At 46.1% G+C, this 22,643-nt stretch overlaps 1 protein-coding gene across 2 annotated transcripts in view; it reads right to left on the bottom strand.

Moving 5' to 3' along the window:
• LOC142590422 (pancreatic lipase-related protein 2-like) overlaps positions 1-18,490 on the bottom strand; it is a 35,531-nt gene extending 17,041 nt beyond the window's left edge. Inside the window, exons 1-4 of one of the 2 annotated variants that reach the window (XM_075702519.1) lie at positions 18,167-18,490; positions 13,875-14,002; positions 4,308-4,415; positions 2,957-3,271 (exon numbers count right to left, since the gene is read on the bottom strand). In XM_075702519.1, the coding sequence (XP_075558634.1) occupies positions 2,957-3,193 (237 nt within the window). In that variant the 5' untranslated portion in view covers positions 3,194-3,271; positions 4,308-4,415; positions 13,875-14,002; positions 18,167-18,490. The remainder of the gene's footprint in view (positions 1-2,956; positions 3,272-4,307; positions 4,416-13,874; positions 14,003-18,166) is intronic. The other variant, XM_075702520.1, reaches the window with a different exon arrangement.
• Positions 18,491-22,643: the final 4,153 nt, after the last annotated feature.

The raw sequence follows: 22,643 nt of genomic DNA, 5'->3' as shown, positions 1-22,643 counted from the left end.
GGCTGCAAAATACTGTACTGCGTTATCTATACTAATATAATTGACAAAACCTTGCCTTAAGTAAGTTGATTCATGAAACTGCTTCCAATCAGCCGTTCCTAGTTTCTATCGAGGCATATGTGGCGAACGGTCATGTTGCTCTACTAGATTGAGCAATACAGGAAAATGGTCACTTCCTAGAGGATTTGGATTTCCTGCCATTTCAGGTCAGGAATTAATGAAGCGAAGCCAATAGCAAGATAAACAGATGTGCACGAATTATGTGTGAAGTTTATTTATGTGGATTCTTATTAAAAAGGCATGCACTGGAGAAAGAAAATTTTCGATGAGTCGCCCTCCACTGTAGCATCGGGCGTCTCCCCAGAGACTGTTGTGGGCATTGAAATCACCTACGGTCATGTAGGTTCAGAAGCTGATCCACTAGGCAATAGAAATGTGTTTTTTTTTCAGCTGTTGATTAGTTGGCAAGTGCAACGAGCAGATTGTAGCTATCTTGTTAAACAAGATTTCTTGTGCGGCGACTGCCTTAATATGCGACCTAAGTTCAAATAAGCGACATGCTACACTCTTAACTACGATGGCTACACGACCGGACGAAGCATTAGCATGGTCACGATCTTTCCTAAAATATAGTGCATTGTCGGAGAAAGTTTATATCTGCAGGCTTCAGGTGAGTCTCTTGAACACACAGTACCTTTGGATTGTAGCTAAGGAGGAGGTCTCTGATATCGTAAAGGTTATGTAGAAGTCCTCTAACAATTTCCGTGTATTATTTGCGTTTCCCTTATAGGACAAGTATTGATGCCGTGTGTTGAAGAAACAAAATTTAGGCCACGGGGCCTTTTCCAGGCGCCATGACACGAAGTTTGTCTTTTCTGGAGCGGTCGACAGAATCGTGCCGCTCCTCAGGCGCTTGATACGCCATCACGATCGGTGTAACTTCCATCGCTTCTTGCGAAGCGATGGAAGTGAATCTCATCCTCTACCATTAGTAAGCTCACAAGCAGACACTCTTTAGGACCAGCCTGATTGTCGAGGAGCATATTTCGAGCTAATTTCTAGCGATGGACATGCGCTCTTGCGACCACTGTGTTTGATGAGAGGGCTTCGTCTTAATGGACAATACCCTTGAGGCCACCGGCCCGGAAGTCGATGGCCCCTTTTTTGGGACGGCATCGCAGCGCTGTCTGCAGCCGCCAAGGGGACAGATGGCGTCACTGCCGGCTCACTGTATGTGGGCCGGGCAGGCGCCGGGGGCCGTTGTGGCAGAGTTAATTAAGGCCGTCCAAAGGAAATCCATTACATTTATCTACCATTGTTATGAACTCTGGTTCTCACCGTCGTCAGCCATGTCCTCACTTAATCTAACATCTCTCACCGAATAGCGACAGGCTAATTTAATTTTTTTTCAGGGCATTATTCATTCGTCCTGTCGCCTCTCCCGTAAATAAATATATCAGCTTTGCTAAATTATCTTCCAATAGAAGACATCAGGCGCTTAAGATTACAACCTTTTATGCTCGCACTAATACTTTCAAATATATGTTTTTACCTCAAACAATCGAAGCTTGGCATTCACTATCAGGTACCAACCGTTCTATACCAATAAACGAATTATTGTCTATGGGTGCTCAACATTGCGTTCAACTTTTGTTGCTTGCTGATTTTTTTCATTGAATTGTATTATCAACTCTCGCTATAGAGTCAGCAGGGGCTGCAGTGTCTGAAAATAAATAATAAGTTATTCATTAATTAAACCAAACTAATTTCCTTTTCGGGTGTTTCCGAATTTTATAATGCATGGCACCTTAAAATACAGTAGCAGTCCAATGGAAATAATAATATCGGTTCAGCTACAGTGGTCACTTTTTGGTCCCACCACGGTAGTTCAATGGCTGCGTTTTTTTTGGTTAGCTGGAAGGTTTCATTTGTTGTCCAGTTGTTATTTTCCAATGAGGAAGGGATGTAAGAACTTTCGTGAATAGAGAATTGGGTGAACTTTATGAGCCTCAAGTGATTAAGGTTACCTTGAAGTGCCCGGCTATGAACTTTATCACAGCTTCTTGATTGCGTTAGGACGTTAAGCAATATGACTGAATCAGCGTTACTCAATCAGACTCTGAACTGTCCGTTACGTTTGGAATTTTCGCTATATGTATCCTACCAGAAAACCGAGTAGTAAAAGGTGTCATGTCGCTGAACATGGGAGAAGAATCCTCGCCTAGTATTTTTTTGTTTGTTTGCAGTACGCCAAATTCACATTGAATTGTTCAAAAAAAAAAAAAAAAAAACAAGAGACGGGGGGCGGGGGTGAGTCTGGAGGTGAAGGAGGTGGCACCGGATTTCATTTGCCAGAATAAGGCACGGTTGACAAATAGCTGCAACAAACTACGCTTAAGCATACATTGTCGATCCGGCAGGCGGAGGCTTCTCAAAAAACAGGAAATAGGAAGATATATAAGGCTATGGACACTTGTGATCTTTAAGGACTACTCAAAATTCCCAATCCTGACTTAGACCGCGAATGTTCAGCGCTGATGGTTACATCTTTGCCACTATTATAGTAGCTCATATTCTTGCCATGCTTTCCTAATCGCAAGATTGTAAACATCATGCAGCGCTCAACTTTTGCGGATTTACTCGGCTCAGGACAGAGTCAATCATTTAGGAGCCCGAATAATATTGATGTATTTGTTCATGCTGCGTTTACTAATTCTGATTTTAGTATTTGGTTATTCTCCTGATTAGTTTATCATTATTGTCTTTTATTTATTAGGTTAGTTTATATTTTTCGACAATATGCGTATTCCTAGTTTATTGCTTTATTTCCCGTTTGCATAGTTTATCCTTAACCGTACACGTTATGATCACCTTACTCACTTTCTCACTCACATCTTACACTTAATTTCCAGCTCTGTAACTTAACGTAAGCTTATCACTCAGTCACCGAACGTACCACTTTGAGCAGAACTCTCGTCATGCGCTTGACCCACGAGGCAGCTGCGCTCTCGGAGAAGCCGTGGACGATGACGACCAGTGGCCGATGCCCGACTTTCAGACAGCCGTCGAGGCTCTGTGCCGAGTAATTGGCCGCCTTGATGACGGTCCGTCGACGCAAGTCCGGTGCGCAGTACAGCGAGAACCGAGCGCCAATACTCTGCGGCCGCTGGGGGAAGCCGGACGGAAGCCTCATCCTGTCCCGCAGCTTGAAGCAGCCGAGGACACGGTAGCAGAGCCCACCCGAGCCGAGACGTCGCTTAAGGGTTGCGGCCTGAAAACAGCGCGAGCAGCACATACATTCAAATCGAAATATTTTTGAAAATTTCGCACGTGACCTCACTCGCGGTTCCTTTACGTAACAATCACTGGACACTGACTTGACTGAGGCTTCACCAAATCAAGAATACCGGCGCGATATTCGTGGCAAAGAGGGAAAAACACAACGAAAGGGTGAGACGCCAAGGTTTTGCGCTAGGATGGCCAGGACGTGCACATCAGCGTAAGGATACCATGCGCCATCAAATAAGGTCAAGTTTTGCTGACCTAGTTTTTGCTTTAGAATTACAGTCACAATGAATTAAGCTGCCGTTTGTTATCTCTGCGCGTGTGTGCATTTGAGGCGCTTCACTATCGCGTACGTAGACCGTGGCAGCTATCAGCACAAAGAAATATTGTGAAAACTTATTCCGAATGGATGATCGTCCGTTGATACAATCGGAACGTAATTTTGCGCATGCCTATATGATCTTGCATTAGTTCTTTCTTCGTTTATTTTGAGGCTATTTCCACTGGACTACTTATTGAAGGCATGGTGACGAAATGAAGAGTTTGACGGAAACCGGGAGGAGACATTGTAAGTAGTTGAAAGTTGGACGCCGAACCTGAAAATTGTAAACAATAAGACGTTTCGTGTGGAAGAGGCTCCCGTGCGGCAGCCGAACCATATTTTTATGGTCGGTGTCCAACTTTGGACTACTTACAATTTATAGCCCTTTGGTTTATTCTATTCTCTCTAGAAGGCTGCTTCATATTATTTTTAGTACAGACCATACTTATTTGCAATGCTTACCTTAGGTGATAGCTGATTGCATCGATACTTTCTATTTCTTTGTCACATCGTTTCTTGCTCCTGTTTCACTGTGCTTTAACATTTTGCAGTTCCTATTCCATAGTCGGCCTCGCGGTGACCAGCTTTCGCAGAATTTTATCATAACAAGTAAACCCACAGCCACTAGGCAAGTACTAAATGACAAGGCGATACCTTATCTGCGTGATTTCCTCGCAGAACATCTGCACTCGTGCGTTACCTTCTCGATGAGTTGCGACTTGAATCCCTCGTAGAACCACCGTATGGGAGCAAACCGCTTGGTACGAGAACGCCCTTCTTTCTCGTGATGGAGATCGTGCTTCGACGCCTGTCCAGGTGGGAAGAGATTTGAGTCAGCATTCGTCATTTTCGCCTTTCTTCTTGGCGATGCGAGAAAGCGCATCTCGCTAAATTACTGAAATTTCTTTTTAAACTTTTGCAATTTTCAGCACGTCAGATGTTGGATGTCACGTTTAAGCACGCACGGCTGAAAACTTGTTGGGTGCTCTATTTAGCGGGTGCAAGGAATGTCCGTTTTGACAGGTTGAGAGCGGAGAGTCGACTGACTTTATTCAAAAGTAAAAGCAGGTTTGCCGAGTGTCTGTGGTGGCGCCCCAGTCGGGCAGCCACCTCGATTCTCAGAAATAACAGGGAGAATGAGCCCCACGGCAAGGCAAAGAAAGGTGAACAAGGACTTTCGCGAAGCGGGGACAACGTAGTGACGTACACTGGCTACAAACTAAACAACTCGCAGCAATTAATACTCCAGAAGCGCCGTCGCTTATTTTTGCTTTGTACCTCAAGCGCTGCATATATGGGATCTTTTGTGCACAACTCTGCCTCCGTACTCTTCGTGGACTAGAAAGGCTACGAAGGAGCTAAGTCATCAACCATCGGTGAAAATAACAACCTCATGTACTGACCAGTTTAGAGTAAACAACCTACGTTGTTTACTCTAAAGCTGGTCAGTCTCCTTCATCACCTTCAAGGCTGATGATGTATGGGGTTTTTTGGCGCAAGGGCCAGGTATGGCCAAAGAGCGCCATGTCTGTGCTAATGGGTTTGCAGTGTACTTATGATTACTATGAAGTTGGTGCAACGTGGCTGTAAAGGGGCCTTAAAATATACGCACTGAAGTGTGTAAAATCTGTATAATAAAATTATGGCGATGACGTATGACTTGTACTATGAACATTTAGATGCATTTAAAAAGAGTGATACGATAGGTAAAATATAGCAGGTTATAAGAAATGCTAGAGCACTACTACCTCCTTAGGGCCCTTGAAACACAAGGGCCTGGAGGCTTGTGCTATGCAAAACAATTATCGCAGTGGCATCCTCTGGAGAGAGGAGGCGCTACGAATGCATGGGACTAATGACGTGTAAGACCACATCTCTGATGAAACCTAGGACTGTGTCTGCATTAAAAAGCGGTTCTGGACCAAGAAGCATTGCAGGATGAAGAGGAATGTGCTGTCGGTATGCTAATGAAAAATATCTCTTTCTCTCAGTTTCGGCTTCCCGACACTCCAGGAGGACATGGAGTACCGTCAGCCTCTCCCCGCATCTACCACAAGTTGGAGGCTCACTTCCGGTTAGTAGAAAATTATGGGTGCCAAACGTGTGTCCTATTCTGAGACGACAGAATAGGACATCTGTTCGGCGCGATTTTGTAGTAGAGGGCCAGAATCGTAACTGTGGTTTTATCAGGTGGAGCTTATTATTCGTTTCCGCGTCCCACATGCGTTGCCAGTGGTCCCGCAATCTCCTTCGCAAGAAAGGCCTCAGATCTGTGACAGGCACCGCAGCGGTAGGGTTAACAGTTTGCGATGTGATTGACGAGGCCATCTCGTCCGCCAGAACGTTACCCTCAATGCTCCTGTGGCCAGGCACCCAACATATAATGATACGCTGGTTAGATATGTACGCTTTACACAGGACGGTGTAGAGTTCACTAAGTACAGGATTTTTGTGTGTATAGACTGACATCAAGGCCTTCACGACGCTTAGGGAGTCTGTATAGATCGCTGCTTTTGGAAGTTTTGATTTTCTTACATGCTTCACAGCAGAGAGTAATGCGTAGGCCTCAGCCGTAAATATGCTTGTTTCCGGATGCAGTACGTCGGATTCCGAGAAGGATGGGCCGACGGCTGCATAGGATACCCCGGCATTTGACTTCGAAGCGTCTGTGTAGAACTCTGCACAGGAATGCTTGTGCTGGAGTTCTAGGAAATGCATTCTGATTTCGGCCTCAGGAGCGTGCTTTGTAACTTGAATGAAAGATGTGTCGCATTGTATCAGCTGCCACTCCCAAGGAGGTAGCAGCTTGGCTGGATGCATTAGGCGAAGCTCGGGGAGTGGGACATGTATCTCATCACTAAGCTCCCTCACTCGAAGCGAGAAAGGCTTTCTTACAGAAGGACGATTATGGAATAGTGTAGTGCAGGTCATATCGTTAACAGTGTTAAAACATGGATGTTGATGATTGGAGTGTATTTTTAGGAAATATGTAAGGCTGATGTAAGTTCTCTGTAGATGGAGCGACCGTTCATTTGATTCCGCGTGTAAGCTTTGAATCGGGCTTGTTCTGAAAGCACCGGTGGCTAAGCGAATACCTAGATGGTGGATAGGATCTAGGATCTTTAGTGCGCTCGGAGCGGCAGAGTTATATACGACGGCACCATAGTCCAATCGTGATCGAATTAGGCTCTTATAAACATTCATCAGACACTTCCTGTCGCTACCCCATGTTGAGTGGGATAGAACTTTAAGCAAGTTCATTGTCCTTAGACATTTTTCTTTAATGTATTTAATGTGCTGTATAAAAGTGAGCTTGGAGTCAAGTATAATACCTAAAAATTTGTGTTCTTTGTTGATAGGTATTTGATGTCCACTCAGTTGAACACAAGGATCTGGAGCCAGGCCTCTCTTTCTAGTAAAAAGAACACAAGAGCTTTTGTGGGGGTTGATCTTAAATCCGTTTTCGTCAGCCCACTTGGAAAGCTTGTTCAGGCCCTGCTGTACCTGTCTCTCGCATACTGCGAGGTTGCAGGATTTAAAGCCTATTTGTATATCGTCGACGTATACCGAGTAAAAAATGGCCGGTGGCAGTGAAGCACGTAGTGTGTTCATCTTAACAATAAAAAGAGTGCAGCTGAGCACACCTCCCTGGGGTACACCAGTTTCCTGCGTAAAAGGACGTGACAGTGCATTACCCACTTTTACTCGGAAGGAACGGTTGAACAAATAGCTTTCTATTAGGGCGAGCATATTGCCACAGATGCCCATTCCCGACAAGTCTCTCAAGATTCCGTAGCGCCACGTTGTGTCGTACGCCTTCTCCATATCGAGGAACACGGATAGGAAATATTGCTTATGTAGAAAGGCGTCGCGAATGTTTCCCTCAATGCGCACAAGGTGATCGATTGTGGACCGCCCTTCCCTGAAGCCACACTGAAAGGGATCAAGCATTTGGTTTAATTCCAGGAAATGTATGAGTCGCCGATTAATCATTTTCTCAAACAGCTTACAAATGCAACTTGTGAGGGCTATCGGGCGGTAACTTGACGCCAACGAAGGATCTTTACCTTGCTTCAGAATGGGAATCACAATCGCTTCTCTCCATGCAAGTGGAAGATATCCAGCAGCCCAAATAGTGTTAAAAAGTGCAAGTAAAGTCAATTGTGTATCAGCGTGTACGTTCTTAATTATGTCGTACATAATTCTGTCAGGTCCTGGTGCAGAGCTCTTGCATGTGATCAAGGCAGCTCTTAGCTCGGCAATGCTAAAGGTACGGTTGTAAGGCTCATTCTCTCGACCTTTTCTTGGTAATGGCTTACGTCCTTCTGTTTCTTTGTGTTTGAGAAAGGATTGTGTATAATTTGTTGGACTTGACACGCTCTCAAAATATTCCCCAAGGGAGTCGGCCTGGTCTTGCAGTGTATCTCCCTGTGTGTTTACCAGGGGGAGTGAATGTGTTTGCCGCCCTCTAATCCTATTTACTCTGTTCCAGGCTTTGGCCTCATCCCTAAACGAGTTAATACTTGATAAAAACTTATGCCAGCTTTCTCTTCTGGCCTGTCGGAGGGTTCGCCTGCCTTGAGACTTTATTTTTTTAAAGTTCATAAGATTCTCTGCAGTGGGAGAAGCGCGTAGCAACCCCCACGCCTTGTTCTGATTCATACGGGCGATCCTACATTCGCTGTTCCACCACGGCACACGTAGTTTGCATGCCAGACCACTCACTTCGGATATGCATTTAGCTGTGACATCTATTATGAATGCTGTAAAGAACTCGACTGCAGCATCAATTCCTAACGAAGACAAGTCAGCCCATGAGATACTAGACAGAGATCGAAATTTCTCCCAATCAGCTGTCTCAACCTTCCATCTAGGAGCGTGTGGTGGATATTCATTTTCTTTCGGTGATCTTAGCAGTATAGGGAAGTGGTCGCTGCCGTAAGGGTTGTCGGTAACTTCCCATTCAAGTTCAGGCAGTACAGACGGGGAGACTATGCTAAGGTCTATGGAAGAATAGGTTCTATTTGCAAGAGAGTAATATGTGTGTTCCTTTTTATTCAACAGACAGGCACCAGAAGAAAAGAGGAACTGTTCGAGAAGACGTCCTCGCGCATCTATACGAGGGTCGCCCCACAGGTAGTTATGTGCATTGAAATCGCCAAGAACAACGTAGGGTTCTGGCAATTCATCAATAAAGGACTGAAATTCATGTTTGCTTAGTTTATAATGTGCGGGTATATAAAGTGAGCAAATAGTGATAAGCTTGTTTAGCAGAATGACTCGAACCGCCACTGCCTCAAGGGCCGTTCGTAGCTGCAAACGTTGACAGGCTATGCTTTTTTGAATTATAATTGCAACACCGCCCGATGATGCGAGAGCATCATCGCGATCTTTGTGAATAGTAACGTGTTGTCGAAGAAAATTTGTGTGTTTTGGTTTTAAGTGTGTTTCCTGTAAACACAGCACTTTTGGATTGTGTTTATGGATGAGTTCTTGCACGTCATCAAGATTCTTTAGAAGACCTCTGACATTCCATTGTATGATTTGCGTATCCATATTTAAAGAAAATTGGTGCTGTGTTTACGGAAACGGAAGTGATGTCTTAGGTTACAGAGCTCTTTTGAGGCCCTGTAACGGGGGTTCTGCCCTTTCTGGAGCGTTCGAGGGAGCCTCGCCGCTCCTTAGGCGTTTGGTGCGCCTTGAGGACAGGTGTAGTGTCCATTGCCTCTAGCGAGGCGCCGGACACATTCTCTTGAGAGCGAGAAGTTTTCCGAGTGAGTCCTGCCTCGGAAGGCAAGACCCTTGCGCCCACCAGCCCGGAGGTCGATGGGGCACCCTGCGGGATTTGGCTGCGCCAGCTGTTGCCAGCGCTGTGAGGGGCCGGGGAGATTGGGGCACCCTCAGCTGCGCCCACCTTCGGGGTCGATGGTCCCCCCTGCTGTGTTGACGGAGCAGCGCTAGCTGCGACCGCCGCGGGGGCAGATGGCGTAACTGCTGACTCACTGCTTGTGGGTCGGACAGCCGCCGGAGGCCGTTGTGACGCTGCCCCCTTACGCGCCACATCGGCAAAGCTGCTCTTAGACAGGTATGACACCCGCCTCCGTGCCTCTTTGAAAGTGATATTTTCTTTTACTTTTATGGTCACAATTTCTTTTTCTTTTTTCCAGGACGGGCAGGCGCGCGAGTATGCGGCATGCTCGCCATCACAGTTGACACAGTGTGGGGTGTTCTGGCACGTTTCGGAGGAATGTTCTTTGTCACTGCACTTGGCACATGTCAGCCGGCCTCGACAGTTCTGTGAACTGTGGCCGAACCTTTGCCACTTAAAGCATCTAAGAGGATTGGGCACGTATGGCCTAACACGTAGTTTAATATAACCGGCCTCGATGGACTCGGGGAGGACACTAGAACCGAAAGTGAGAATCAGGTGTTTCGTCTTGATCTCTTTACCATCTCGCCTCATCTTAATTCGCTTAACATTTATGACATTCTGTTCGCTGAAGCCCTCCAAGAGTTCAGCCTCAGTGAGCTCCATCAAGTCATCGTCAGAGACAACACCACGGGTGGTGTTCATCGTGCGGTGCGGGGTTATAGTTATTTGGGCTTCCCCGAATGACACTAGTGTTGACAATTTTTCGTATTGTTTTTGATCGCGGAGCTCCAGGAGGAGATTACCGCTTGCCATCCGCGACGCCTTATATCGAGGACCAAAGGCTTCAGTCAATGACTTGGAAACAAGGAAGGGTGAGATTGTTCGTACTGGCTTATCTGGTTTTGCAGAATGGATGACATGGAAACGCGGGAACGATTCTTCTTGGCGGCCAAAAAATTGAAAGACTTCATCGGTGCGCCCTCTTTTCTGAGGACGATCAGGTAGTGGAGGGAAGGAAGTAGCCATGTGTGGCAGCAACGGCAGCAACGCCAGCCACCCACCATGGAGTCCAACAAGGGGACGCTGCAGGGCCTGAAAAACAGGGCCTGCAAACGCCAGCTGTACGTTGCCGCTATAACCCAATATGATATAACCAAGGTTGGCTACTCACACAAGGTTAACCCTTGCTGCCAGGAAGGTCGGAAGTAATAAAGAAATGAGAAGGAGACAGGAAAGGTGGAAAGTAAGAAAAAGACGAAGGTTGTAGGGAGAGAGAGACAGGAAAAGGCAACTACCGATTTCCCCCGGGTGGGTCAGTCCGGGGGTGCCGTCTTTGTGAAGCAGAGGCCAAAGGGGTGTGTTGCCTCCGCCGGGGGGCCTTAAAGGTCCAAACACCCGGCATCGGCTCAACCCCCAGGATCCCCCTTTCCCCAGACACGGCTAAGCCGCGCACGGCTACACGCGGGAGGGTCCAACCCTCGTGTGCTCGGGTCCGTGGTGTCGCAACACACCAAACGCCTGCTTGCGCAGGCGCCCCTGCGGGGACCTTCAAGGCTCACTTGAACTACACATGCATGCGGATGGTATCTGCGTGTGGGCCCGGCGTAACAGGCCTGCAGACGTGAGCAAGGCTCCAGAAAGCTGCAGCTCATGCGACAAGCCGTGTCCGCAGTCAATGCCTCGAGGTATCATCTGAGAAATGTGCAGTTGTGGTGTTTACGCGTAAGCCCATGACATATGACAGTATATCATCAACTCATGGTCAAATTATACGGCATGCCAGGACAAAATTTTAGATCTCATTATTGATCGAGACATCTCGTGAACCCATCATGCGTCGTACATGAAAAAGCGGTTGATAAGCGTACCTGTCGTCTTATCTAGTTTTTGCAGTCATGAGGTTGGGAACATCTGTGAGCATTAAGCTCTACCCATATAGGGTAGAGCATAATGTACTTGACTTACTGTGATACAGCTTGCTCGCCCAGAGCGATGCAAGCAAAACGAGCCTTTGAATGATCCATGTCACTCAGGCTCAGGCTTTTCGCATGTGCCCAGGCCTTTCTCGTATTGCGCGAACGACGAGAACTATCATGATCGTTCTAGATTGCCTCATCACTAAGCATATTACAGCTTAATCGCTCAGGGCACAGATATGACATCTTCCCTGGTCGTGTCGTCACCACTGAACTTTTCGACCTACTAAGAGAGCAACCAATTAGGTCGTTCCGCAAAACGCTATCAGGTCAACGTGAGTCACTACCAATTGGCTTCAATCCTACACCGAAAGGTTCGACGCATCCTTCGTGTGTCATTCAATCGTGTGTCATCATTGAAGTGGACGTGCCATTGCCATCTTTCTAGCAGCTTACCATGCTCTTCCTATATAAAAGAAAGCGATTTCCCGCATGTACGCCGACGGCTGGGTCCTGCCGATGAGCACTATCGCAGCTGTTTCGCCACAGCGACGGCCACCATCGCCAACTTCAATATATCTTACGGGACAACGTTGACAGCTGCAGAAGTTGCCACCCTCCTTCTCGCACTGTGCTTCCTTGATGGCGAACAAGCTGCGAATCGGAGGCGGCACTGCAGATTTCATTGCCCTAATTGAATCGTGGTCCTCATGAACTATTGCTTTTCATATTGGAGGAGCGATACACCCCACAGTTGACAAGAGACACCACGACGTTGCTCAGTGGTTACCAAGCCAACATGATAATATCTGTAAAGAACGTGCCGATGAAGCGGCACGGGAATCTTACAGAGTAAGTCAGTATTTATCAATCCCGCTTTCAAAGACGGATGCTAAAGCTTTGCATATTTGAGTGCCAATGCACAGTATCTCGTTGGAACAGCCTCAACTGTAGAAATGCCCGAGAAAATTTCCTGTACCCTTACTTAAGCCTTTGGGTACCATCACGACTGCGCCAAAGTGATGTCGCCCGTTTACAGAGGCTATTCTTGGGCGTGGCGTCCACCAATGCCTGCGGCAGCCGGATATAAATGGCCGACACCACGGCCAGTGACCACTGCGGTGAAGAGGTCATATTCACCGCAGTCATATTCTATGCTAATGTCCGTAGTATTGAGCTGAGATGATTCTGTCCGCAGCATTCTGGACGACGGTAAGTTCCGACCACTTACCGTTGTGCTCAATAAGTCTGACTAACCAGCTATTTCAGAAGACATAACCCTCCAACATGAAAGTGAGTCGATATCCTATCGGAAAAAATGTCAATGAACTGTGCTTCTTGCGATCTGGACGCCCGTTATAGTTACTGATTTATTTTTCTCCTTTTCTACTCTTATAGCTTCTTCGTGACCCTTTTTCGCCGACCAACGTGCAGGGTACCAAACCGGAGACTGGGGTCTGGTCAACCTCCTTGCCTTTGCCCTCTCTGTTTCTGGCTGTCTCTCTAATTTAAATAACGTTCGTCTGCCGGACCATCTTTTCAACAGCAAATGAATTTAAAACATGGTCGGTCTTTCGATAGAGCGAGTGCACGTAAAGTGCGCCATATCGTTCCCGCTGTTTTTAAAACGCCGCATAAATAATAGAAAACAGAGAAAGAATATGCGTAAAATTTTTTCTGCCACGCTTTCACTTCTGTCCTAATTATGTTAATTATCATTCTCTCGAGAACTGCTTATCTGCTTAGAGATCTTGATATTTTCTGAATGACTATAATCGTGAATTTCTCTCCTTAGGCTTCATTCGTATAAAACAGACGTTTTCACTCCAGTACGGGTATTCACGCCACACTGCTTCGTAGCAAATAGCACGAATAAATCTTGATAGCAGTGGGTCTTACATGTTGTCGATATGTTTAGTAGTAGTAGTAGTAGTAGTAGTAGTAGTAGTAGTAGTAGTAGTAGTAGTAGTAGTAGTAGTAGTAGTCTTAGTAGTAGTAGTTGGGGGGGTTTCCTGGTACAGTGGCCATCTTAAGGCATAAAGAGCCAAACACATGCTATAGCTGTTGCATGTTAGTTCATAAAAATACGCAATGGTAAGGTTCTATAGGTGCCCAAACCGTTCACGTGTGAAAAAAGTATTCTGTTATATTCAGAGTCTTCCACACGAAAAACCAGACATCCGACGGCTGATTTTTATGGGCACGTGCCATACAGGTGCCCGGGCAGATAAAGTTTGTATCACACCGAAGTTATACGTATGGAGATAATGCTGTGGCTCTCACTAATGCTAGAAATCTTCAATTTTTTTGTACACGGATGTTTAAATTGACTTTAGGACATCGATTTTTCTCAGATATTCTAAGATGTTTTCGAATGGTACTAAAGGGCCATCACAAATGCTGTCGATACAACCTCAGCAACATCAAACGTTGATAAAAGCAGAGGACACAGAAAATCAAATGAGACCATTATACTCACTTGCAGTGCCTTAACAGTCGTCTTGGCGAGGCTGCGATCATTTGTTAATATTTCCTGTGTGTCAGCGCCGGTGCCCAGGTGATCGCTGCCATGTACTGAACCTCCGCAGAGACTCGGTCGCAGAGACACTAAGGGCGGAGGGAACGAGAAATTCCTGCACGTCTTGAGGAAGTACTTGCCTTTCCGATTATCAAATATTTGGGCTAAAAAATTTAGGCGAGCCTGGGTTTTTCGGCCACTGGGCACGCGCAACTGGGAATGCGACACTGGGAAAAGTTTTCTTCAGCTGCGAGGCTTTTCTTCCGGGGAACCCGTATGGTTTTCCTTTGTAGCAATTGCTACGATTGGGCGGATGTCTCATTTCCCCTTTATTAGTTACTGCCCTCCACCTTGCGGGTTTCCGATGAACTAATGCGTCAAACACATTCGTTTGCTTCGAGTTATCGTATAAATGCGACTTCGCCCTGCCATCTGCTAGCCAGCCGCCTGGTTGGCACAGATGGCAGAGCGGCTGCCCCGGAAAGGCGCTGGTCTCGAGTTCGAGTCCCGGACCGGGACGAATTTTTCTTCAACTGCGAGGCTTTCCTTTCCAGGAATCCGTATGGGCTTCCTTTGTAGCAATTGCTACGATTGGGCGGATGTCTCATTTCCCCTTTATTACAGGTACGTGAACACTCTTGACCAAAGCTCCAGAATGGGCATGTTCCACTCAGTAGGTGCCCGGATAGACAAGCAGAACACGAGACACGAAGTGCATTCGGCAACAGACAACGGACAACGTCAGCTACAGAAAAATGCAAAAGTTAGCACGTAAAGCAGCCGAGTGCGGAGAAAGAAGTGGAATGAGCGGAACAGCACTGCGGCGCTCATTGAGTAAGGAGCGTTGAGCTGCACAGAAGCGAAGGATATGTCGGTAACGGAAAAATGATGCTGATGTATATGTTTTAATGGCGCAAGGGCCAGGTCAGGTCAAAGAGTGCAGGCTGCTGTCGGCGAGGCAATAAAGTAGTAAGAGTGACGAAGGGCACGTGCAGGTGTATCATGGCTCTATAGTGGCCTAAACGCGTTCGCTGTAATGTGCGTAATATTTCCATATACAATAAAACTATGCGAAAGTGTAACCAGGTCCACAATGAAAAACGTATTCTCTGAAAGGGCGATGGAGCAATACATGTCGGTGACAGGAACAGTAATGCTTAACCACGGCCCTTGAAAGCAAAGGTCGGGAGGCACGTGTTCTGCAACCAAGCTCTCGCAGTAGCATCAGCCTCTCTGCAGAGGGTGCTGCTACTGTGAATCTAGGGTGCTAATTACTCCCAATGTACCGATACCTTGAAGACATTTTAAAACTAAATTGTGGGCAAAATATGCTTCTACATATTGATGCTTCTAGATATCTTCGAACCAACTATACAATGAGTAATGTGCTGGTTGCACCTGTCATCTTGTACTGACTGAAAAGCTTCTAAGTGTGTGCATTACAATCAATACTAGCACTATAAAGTACCGCTTTCTTTCCTAGTACCTTTTTGGTTATTGTAGGAGTGTGTATGGTGTTTCCCTGGATGTAAACAAAAAATAGTTCAGGTGTCATAAAAGCAGTTAGCTATAGATTAATTATTTTACTGATGCAGCAGGATAGGAGCAAAAATTTGCTATCACGTCAACACATTTAGATAAGCAAAAACATGAAGTGGACATTTCCAGCTCCTGTTCGGTTTAAACAGCGGTCCAAGTGTTTTTACCTATCTGTAATTTATATAGCTGAATTATAGAACTTCATGACAGGTTCCCAATAGAAAAGACCTGCTGCACAAGCGATGTCTAAAAAACTTGTATGCGAAAAGGTTGTTGGGCTCGGTGCAGTAAGTTGCCCTTTTGTATTATGAGTAACTGGGATAAGGTACTGAATTCTGCTGCCTTAAAAGCAGGCTACGACCACACATATCTTTCGGTTGGTCAGTAATAGTTGCTTGATTAACATAGAGAAACAACAGTGTTGCCGTGATGCCTCCTCGAAGAAGCACTGTGACTACGGCTTAACATCTCGAACCGTGCTTTGTAGTTGCTACACGGTAGTGTCATCCTGCATGTTCGTATCAGCGGATACGGTGGCCTCGAAAAGTTAGCTTAGTGATTTCCGGTGAGAATGGCCTGGTCAAGCGGCATGCTACCTTTATTCCAAATATGCACACAGCCATTTGAAAATTCTCGGCTAAACTGATCGTGTAGGAAGCCGCTTCTCGCTTTCTTTTCAAAGGAATGTCCAACTATTGTCGCATATCTAAAGAGAAGTAAAAATTGTCGAGTCAGCGGCTTTAAAGAATTTCTTAAAAGATGAACAGTGTTCTTGTCCTTCTTATCCTTTCTAAGCCTTCCGAGTTCATCGAAAGTTCCCGACATTTGCAGCGCATTCATAGAATTTCCTCCGTATTCTTCTCATAACAAATATGAGTGGCGACATGAATGCATCAAATGCGACGCCACCTGTTAAGCAAGGAAATACGTCGTTTAAAGTTTTTTTATTACAATTATTTTTTCATATTGATATATGGCAGCTCAGCTTTCCAAGGTGCTGAAGTTGTATTTTTCAAGCTGCATAATGCAAATTAGTCTCACAATATTAGCCGATAATGACAAGCTATTTTGAATATCAACATGCATGCCACACAAGTGTCTTCCGAAGCTCTCTCAGTACACTTTCTTTCGGAAATAGTAATATAGGCCTCGAAAATGTCGAAGAAATGGTTATATCTTTCGTAGTATGTGCGTACGGATACAGGAGCAACCGTTACGCGGAGCAGTAGTTTTTGTGAACACTGCTTTGCTTTTCATTGGACCTCACGAGGAAAAATAGAGGAATACATACGTGCCAAAACTGCTACCAGTATTATGAAGCCTTCCAGGTAAGCGCTCATAACAAGCCTCCGATATATATATATGCCTCGAACTTACGCTCCTGCAAACACGAGAATGGATTCGCTATAGAAAAATATCCCGTTAATGTAGATGAGCAGTCGTGAATTGTTATTGCGATTACGCGGCGAAAGTCTGGCAGTGTAAGCCACTGCAAGCACTTCTGCCACGAACAGAACTAATTGTCGCAAACAGCGAAATGAGCACAAAAAAAGAAAATGACTAACAATAAAAAAACGGTAACTATCAAAAATTAGGGCCCAGTCCACTCTGAGAAAGTGGAATACCAGTGAAGCTGTCATTCTGCCCCCAAATTCGCCCCCAATCCATGATGTGAACGTGCTTGGGCAGCAAATCCAAAGGAGTGCATGGAAGAAAACATGTTTATAATTTACGACTGAGCACACTTCTTAGTTAATTAGCTTAATAAAACTTAATGAAAAGGACTAGAGTTTTATCCTAGCAGGCAAACATGGAGCCCATGAGTTGACAGCAGGCGGGAATTTTAGAACTTTTACAACTTCACTGGCAACTGCGTATTTATGAAGAGTAAATGAAACTCGGCGTAATGATAGAGTCGTCTTAACGGCCAATCGTCATATAATTTTCTGGGATTGTTTTGATGAAAGAAGAGCTACGATAGGTACGCGCACACATTTTCGTATCACCTCTGTTATTAGCATTTCTATGGCTACCCAACGATAATCTTGTCCGTTACGTAAGAGAATGAATGGCATAGCTCCGTATGCAAGCAAAAAATTATTATAGAGTCAACTGATTTTGAATATGGTGCCTATTCATAGCTAATCTACTAAATATGCATATCCAAGTGATGAGACACATATGCTTTTTCACAGGATGAAGAAATTTGCATTTAATTCGGGAGCTGAGTTTCGGCACACGTAGATTTCTTGACGGACACGAAAGACCTACGGAACCCTAGCCATAAAGAGCTTCGCTGTAAAATTGTGGTGCAGCTGTCATGCATAAATGGAGACTTGTCGTTCACACCCAGAATTATTGCGAGCGAAGCTATCTGCATAGATAAAGGCTTGACAGAGGTCCAAGCTATATGAGCTACGCGACGATGGTTGCAAATATAGAAGGCGCTGTATCATACCAAATATTATTCGCAAGACTTATACTGACATTACCGGACCGAAAATCATCACAACAAAGGGGATAGTGGTGTAGCGTCAATTTCAGGGTAAGTTTCGACTTCCGCACAACATACAGATCTTCCCATCTTGTCTACTGCGATCTACAAGAACTTTTCCCATATTTTTTTTTTCACAGAAAGAATAAAAAAAATACGCATAAGTCGTTTTGCCACATTGATTTTGCTTACTCCAGAACTGCCGAGGTCCCACACTTACCTGTTTGAAGATATTAGCCACTCAGTCCAGTCGCAGCGTCCAAAGCTATCTAGGATGCGGGATCACAAGAAAGGTCTGCCGACCAATGTTTCCGGCCATAGCGGCAGCCAGGAAGAACGGAAACTGTTATACAGTTTAGCGCGACGCGCAGTAAAGCACTATGGGAAGGAGATGCTCCCAAGCGAGGAGAGAGTTGTTGATTAGCGAATATGTCGTGCGGCTTGAAAGCCTGTGATGATAAAAGTTCGTGACAGCTTAGCTAGGCGCGTGGAAAATAGGTTGGGACAAAGGCGTGTTGCCGGGGAGAACCAGCTACGCGGTAGCGGCGCAGATGTCGCGTGCCGATGATCGTAAAATATTTTGACGAATGCAGGCGACAGCTGCCGCTGCACGAACGGCGTCTCAATGGAGCCAACCCGTCGGGCCGCGCCGGCGTCGAGAACGCCTTCAGCAACCCCGCGAAGTGCGGGCGTTGATTCGCACTGAAGTCATGAATCGTTAGCGAAGTCTTAATCGGGTTAATTAATGTTGCATGTCACGCTCTCTCTCTCTCTCTCTCTCTCTCTCTCTCTCTCTCTCTCTCTCTCTCTCTCCTGCGTCTGCGCTCAGACACGCACGAATAGAAGCACGCGGCTGCGACGATGGGGGAGCAGGCCAGGTAATGCTGAATACATGTTTGCCTTGTACATACATCATTTAATAATTCAGTGTACTCGGGATCTTGTCACTAGAGGCCAGCAGCACAAACAGATATCTGCCGAAGCGCGGGTCAACGGAGGTACTTGAGAACGGTTAGGCTTAGTGATGGACGGCGTGAAGCAAGTGGCCGCGCGCGAGCGGTAACTTCAAAAAAATGCCTTTATTCGAGACGCGAACATAATAATGCGCATTCATATGGCTGTCACGTGGAAACAAAGACGCCATTGGCGCTCTCCGTCACCTAAAAAAAAAGATTGTTCTGTTTTTGACAGTGCTATCTTTGCAGCAGCCAAGAAGGCATTGAAAGTAACGAAATTATTTTCTGGACATGACTGTCAGTGCTGAGACGCATAAGCCTGAATCGCGCCTCACAGTCATAGTTTCCGTAATAGGTACGTGGTAGCGATTGATGATATTGCTTCTGCAAATTGATCTGAAAATTGTTCTGGGGAAAACTTTGAAAGACGCCTTACATATTGTGAATCGCCTTGGTCATAAAAAAATCTACGCTTTCTAATAGACAATACATGTATTATTCCTTACCACAAGATGCGTTACTGCAGTGAATTAGAGGCTGAATTCAACACCTCGGTTGAATAAATTTCAGAGATGAGGCAGCTGCGCTGTCCACGAAGTTTTAGAGCTTTTGTATTGTTAATGCGGAAGCATTATCTGGCAAGTGCCATAGCAAAATCTGTCCGTTCCGCGACGTCTTATGTCTGCAAAATCAATGCACAATTGGTCATGTTGACACATGTAATCCCTATAACAGTGTGATATAATAGTAGATGAATGGTAGTGCCAGGAAAAAATAAAAATAAAACACTGGTGACGTAGGCGTGTCAAAGTCGTAATAAAAAATAATGAAGTTAACACATCTTATCGTCGTAAGAATAGTGCATGATTGGTATCGCTAGAAAAAAAAAAGAATGGTTACGTGGCCGTTGCCACGTCAATGACGTAACAAAAAAGGAAAATAAAGAAGTTAGCATATATGTAATCGTTATAACAGTGTAATTGTAGATGATTGGTAGCATTCGGTAGACATACATACGCTAGCTAAATAAGTGAGCAGAAACGAAAAAGCAGTCGTGCCAAGGAATGCCTACGCATTAGTAGACAGCTCTCACAATTTCTGCAGCATTACTTTTGTTAAATCGTATGATCAACGACGCGATGCAACGACCTGCAGGAGAGGGCCTAATGAGATCTTAAAGGGAAATAAGAAATCCAAGGGGCCACAATTCGGTAATTTCTTGCTCAGACATTCGGGCTCCATTCCGAAGGTTTCAGGATGCACCGTGTGAACGGTACACAGTTTTACCTAAACCGATGGACTGAAGGCTGCTTTCCGAGGACACCTTTAGTATTGCGCAAGTGCTCAAACCTGGTTGACCTTGGTTTTGCCTGATTGATTCTACCAGTAATCATATGCTTGCCTCAAACATTAAGCCAGGCATGTGTAAGTACATGCCGAAATAAGGCGAAAGCGCGAATGGCTCATTAGATCAGTCATGGTTCGTTAGATCACATCATCCTACTTGGATAACTGTGGCGATTCTAGGCGTAATACATGCAGTGAGCTTGAAGCCCTTTGCACGATCGTTGCTTTTATTAGACGAAGATCGACAAAGTTTCGGCCCGTATTGTGTGGCGAGCCTGGATAACTTTGTACTGATCGCGTGGCTACGAGCCCGCAACGTTTTCTTTTTTTTTTTCAAGTGTCTGCCTTATGAAGTTTCGATGGTAGGTTACTTGCTTACCATGGTTGTTACAGGCAATGGATAATCGCGGTTCGATTCCGGAGAGGGAGCCTGACAAACGGCTACCACATCGAAGTAAGCCAGCAGGCGCGCAGATTATCCACTCCCGGTACGGGGAGGTAGTGACGAAAAATAACAACACGGGAAGATTTGAGGGCCCGTAATTGAAATGATTGCTAGGGCAGGAGAGAAACAGGGTTGGAGACACACGCCCCGTTCCAAGCGTCGAAGTTCCACAATGGCCGAGCACGAGGCCGCGAGCGCGCTGGCACCCATTTTATCGCTAGGTACCCGGCGGCAGCACCTGCTTCCCGCAACCGTGGCGGATGCTCTTTAACAGCGTCGTCTGTGGTTGGACAAGCAGGTGCCCAGAGACAACTAGTAAATCTCTATTGGGCCCCCTTTTCGAGATGTGAGCCCCCACGAGAGCCAATCACCAGGCCAGGGAACATCTCTACCACCACCATCATCATCAGCCTAGTTTATGTCCACTGCAGGACGGCGATGTCCAATTACTCCTGTACTGCGCCAACTGATTCCAACTAGCCCCTGCGAATTTCCTAACCTCGTTATCCAACCTAGTCTTTTGTCTATCATCTACCAGTGTCTCTAAAGAGAGACACTGGTAGGTGTCCCGCTCAAGTACTGGTACGGCTTCACCCCTGTGACCTGGTCGCCGGGCGTCCGCCTCGGCTGCGGCAGGTCACGGGTTCAAAATCACGCCGCCACCGGTTACCCAACGGTTATCCAAATGGGCACAGACGTCGCACGACCCGACGCTCGGCTTTCTTAAGGGTGCATTGGTCGGGGAAGGAGCCCGCGCCATGCAAGCCCTGTCGAACCCAGTGGGCACCGTGCGCTCTGACTACGGTACAATTCCCACGCAGCGTCTATACCTGCTACTCAAGACTTGATTTGATCATAGTTGATTTCATTAGAATTGCGACGAGAGCAGCATTCGGTTGCGCGCTCGGGACGCCGGAGTGGTGAAAACAGAAGACACTTCAGAGCCAAAAAATTATAGTCTTTCTTTTTACAAGGGAAACATAAAAGTATGCGTTTTATAAGAAAGGAAGGGCGTGGAATAACGTTTTGATAAAATAGTAACTATGTTTTTATTTGTACGACTTCTTTCTGCCCTTTCTAAGCTAAGGGGGAGGGAGGGGCGGGGGGTTGACGGACGCCGACCTGACCTCATCTAGCATCTGTTTTCGTTGCGGAAAAACCTGCCGAAAATCCCCCGGAACACGGGAAGTTTACTCTGCAGCCTACTGCTGTACGCAGATTTACGTTGGAGGCGACATCGATCTGTTTCTATGGCGCCCAGATCTGACGTACCAACAGCGTGGGCGGCGGCAGTATACGTCTAGCGTAGGTTGGCTTAACGTCGGAAGCATCGAAGAAGACGGCTTTCGGAGAATGTCTGGACTTGAGAAGCGTCACTTTAACGACTTCTCCTCTACTCTTGGTATTCCTGACATGTGCGAGTAGTGGCGTACGGCTTGAGAGACTAGCTATAGTAGTTACAAACGATGGAGTACATCAAGTGAAGGAACACACAAACAAAAACCCTGTGCTTTTAAGTTTGCTCGTTGGTTCCACTGTTACTGATGACCCGGACTACGAACGCGTTCTTGCAACCTCTGCAGTCGGTCAGATACCTTCTACGGGTGTTATAGGAGCTACAGCTACCGTTACGCTACCACAGCTATGGCTGGCCCATTCCACGTTATGGTTTGTACAAGCTCAGAACAAGTTCCGCAGTCGGCGTGTCAGGTCGGAGTGTCCCAAATATGAACTCCTACTTGAAGCTTTGCCGCTACAGGCCATAGCCGAGATACTAGACATCCTCGTCCAGCCATATCAGGAAACAGTATATACGACAATCAGAGGCTCTTCGCCGTCTAGTCCTGCCTGTGCATAGGCGTACGCAGCAGCTCCTGTGCAACGAAGACCTCGGTGACCGTCGTCCAACTCATGTTTCTACGTTACCTGCATCATCTATCTCATTGTTG

This window comes from Dermacentor variabilis, chromosome 8 (genome assembly GCF_050947875.1).
Source record: "Dermacentor variabilis isolate Ectoservices chromosome 8, ASM5094787v1, whole genome shotgun sequence".
Lineage (NCBI taxonomy): Eukaryota > Metazoa > Arthropoda > Arachnida > Ixodida > Ixodidae > Dermacentor > Dermacentor variabilis.
The sequence above is the reverse complement of the archived record's forward strand: the minus strand, read 5'-3'. Positions and strand labels throughout refer to the sequence as shown.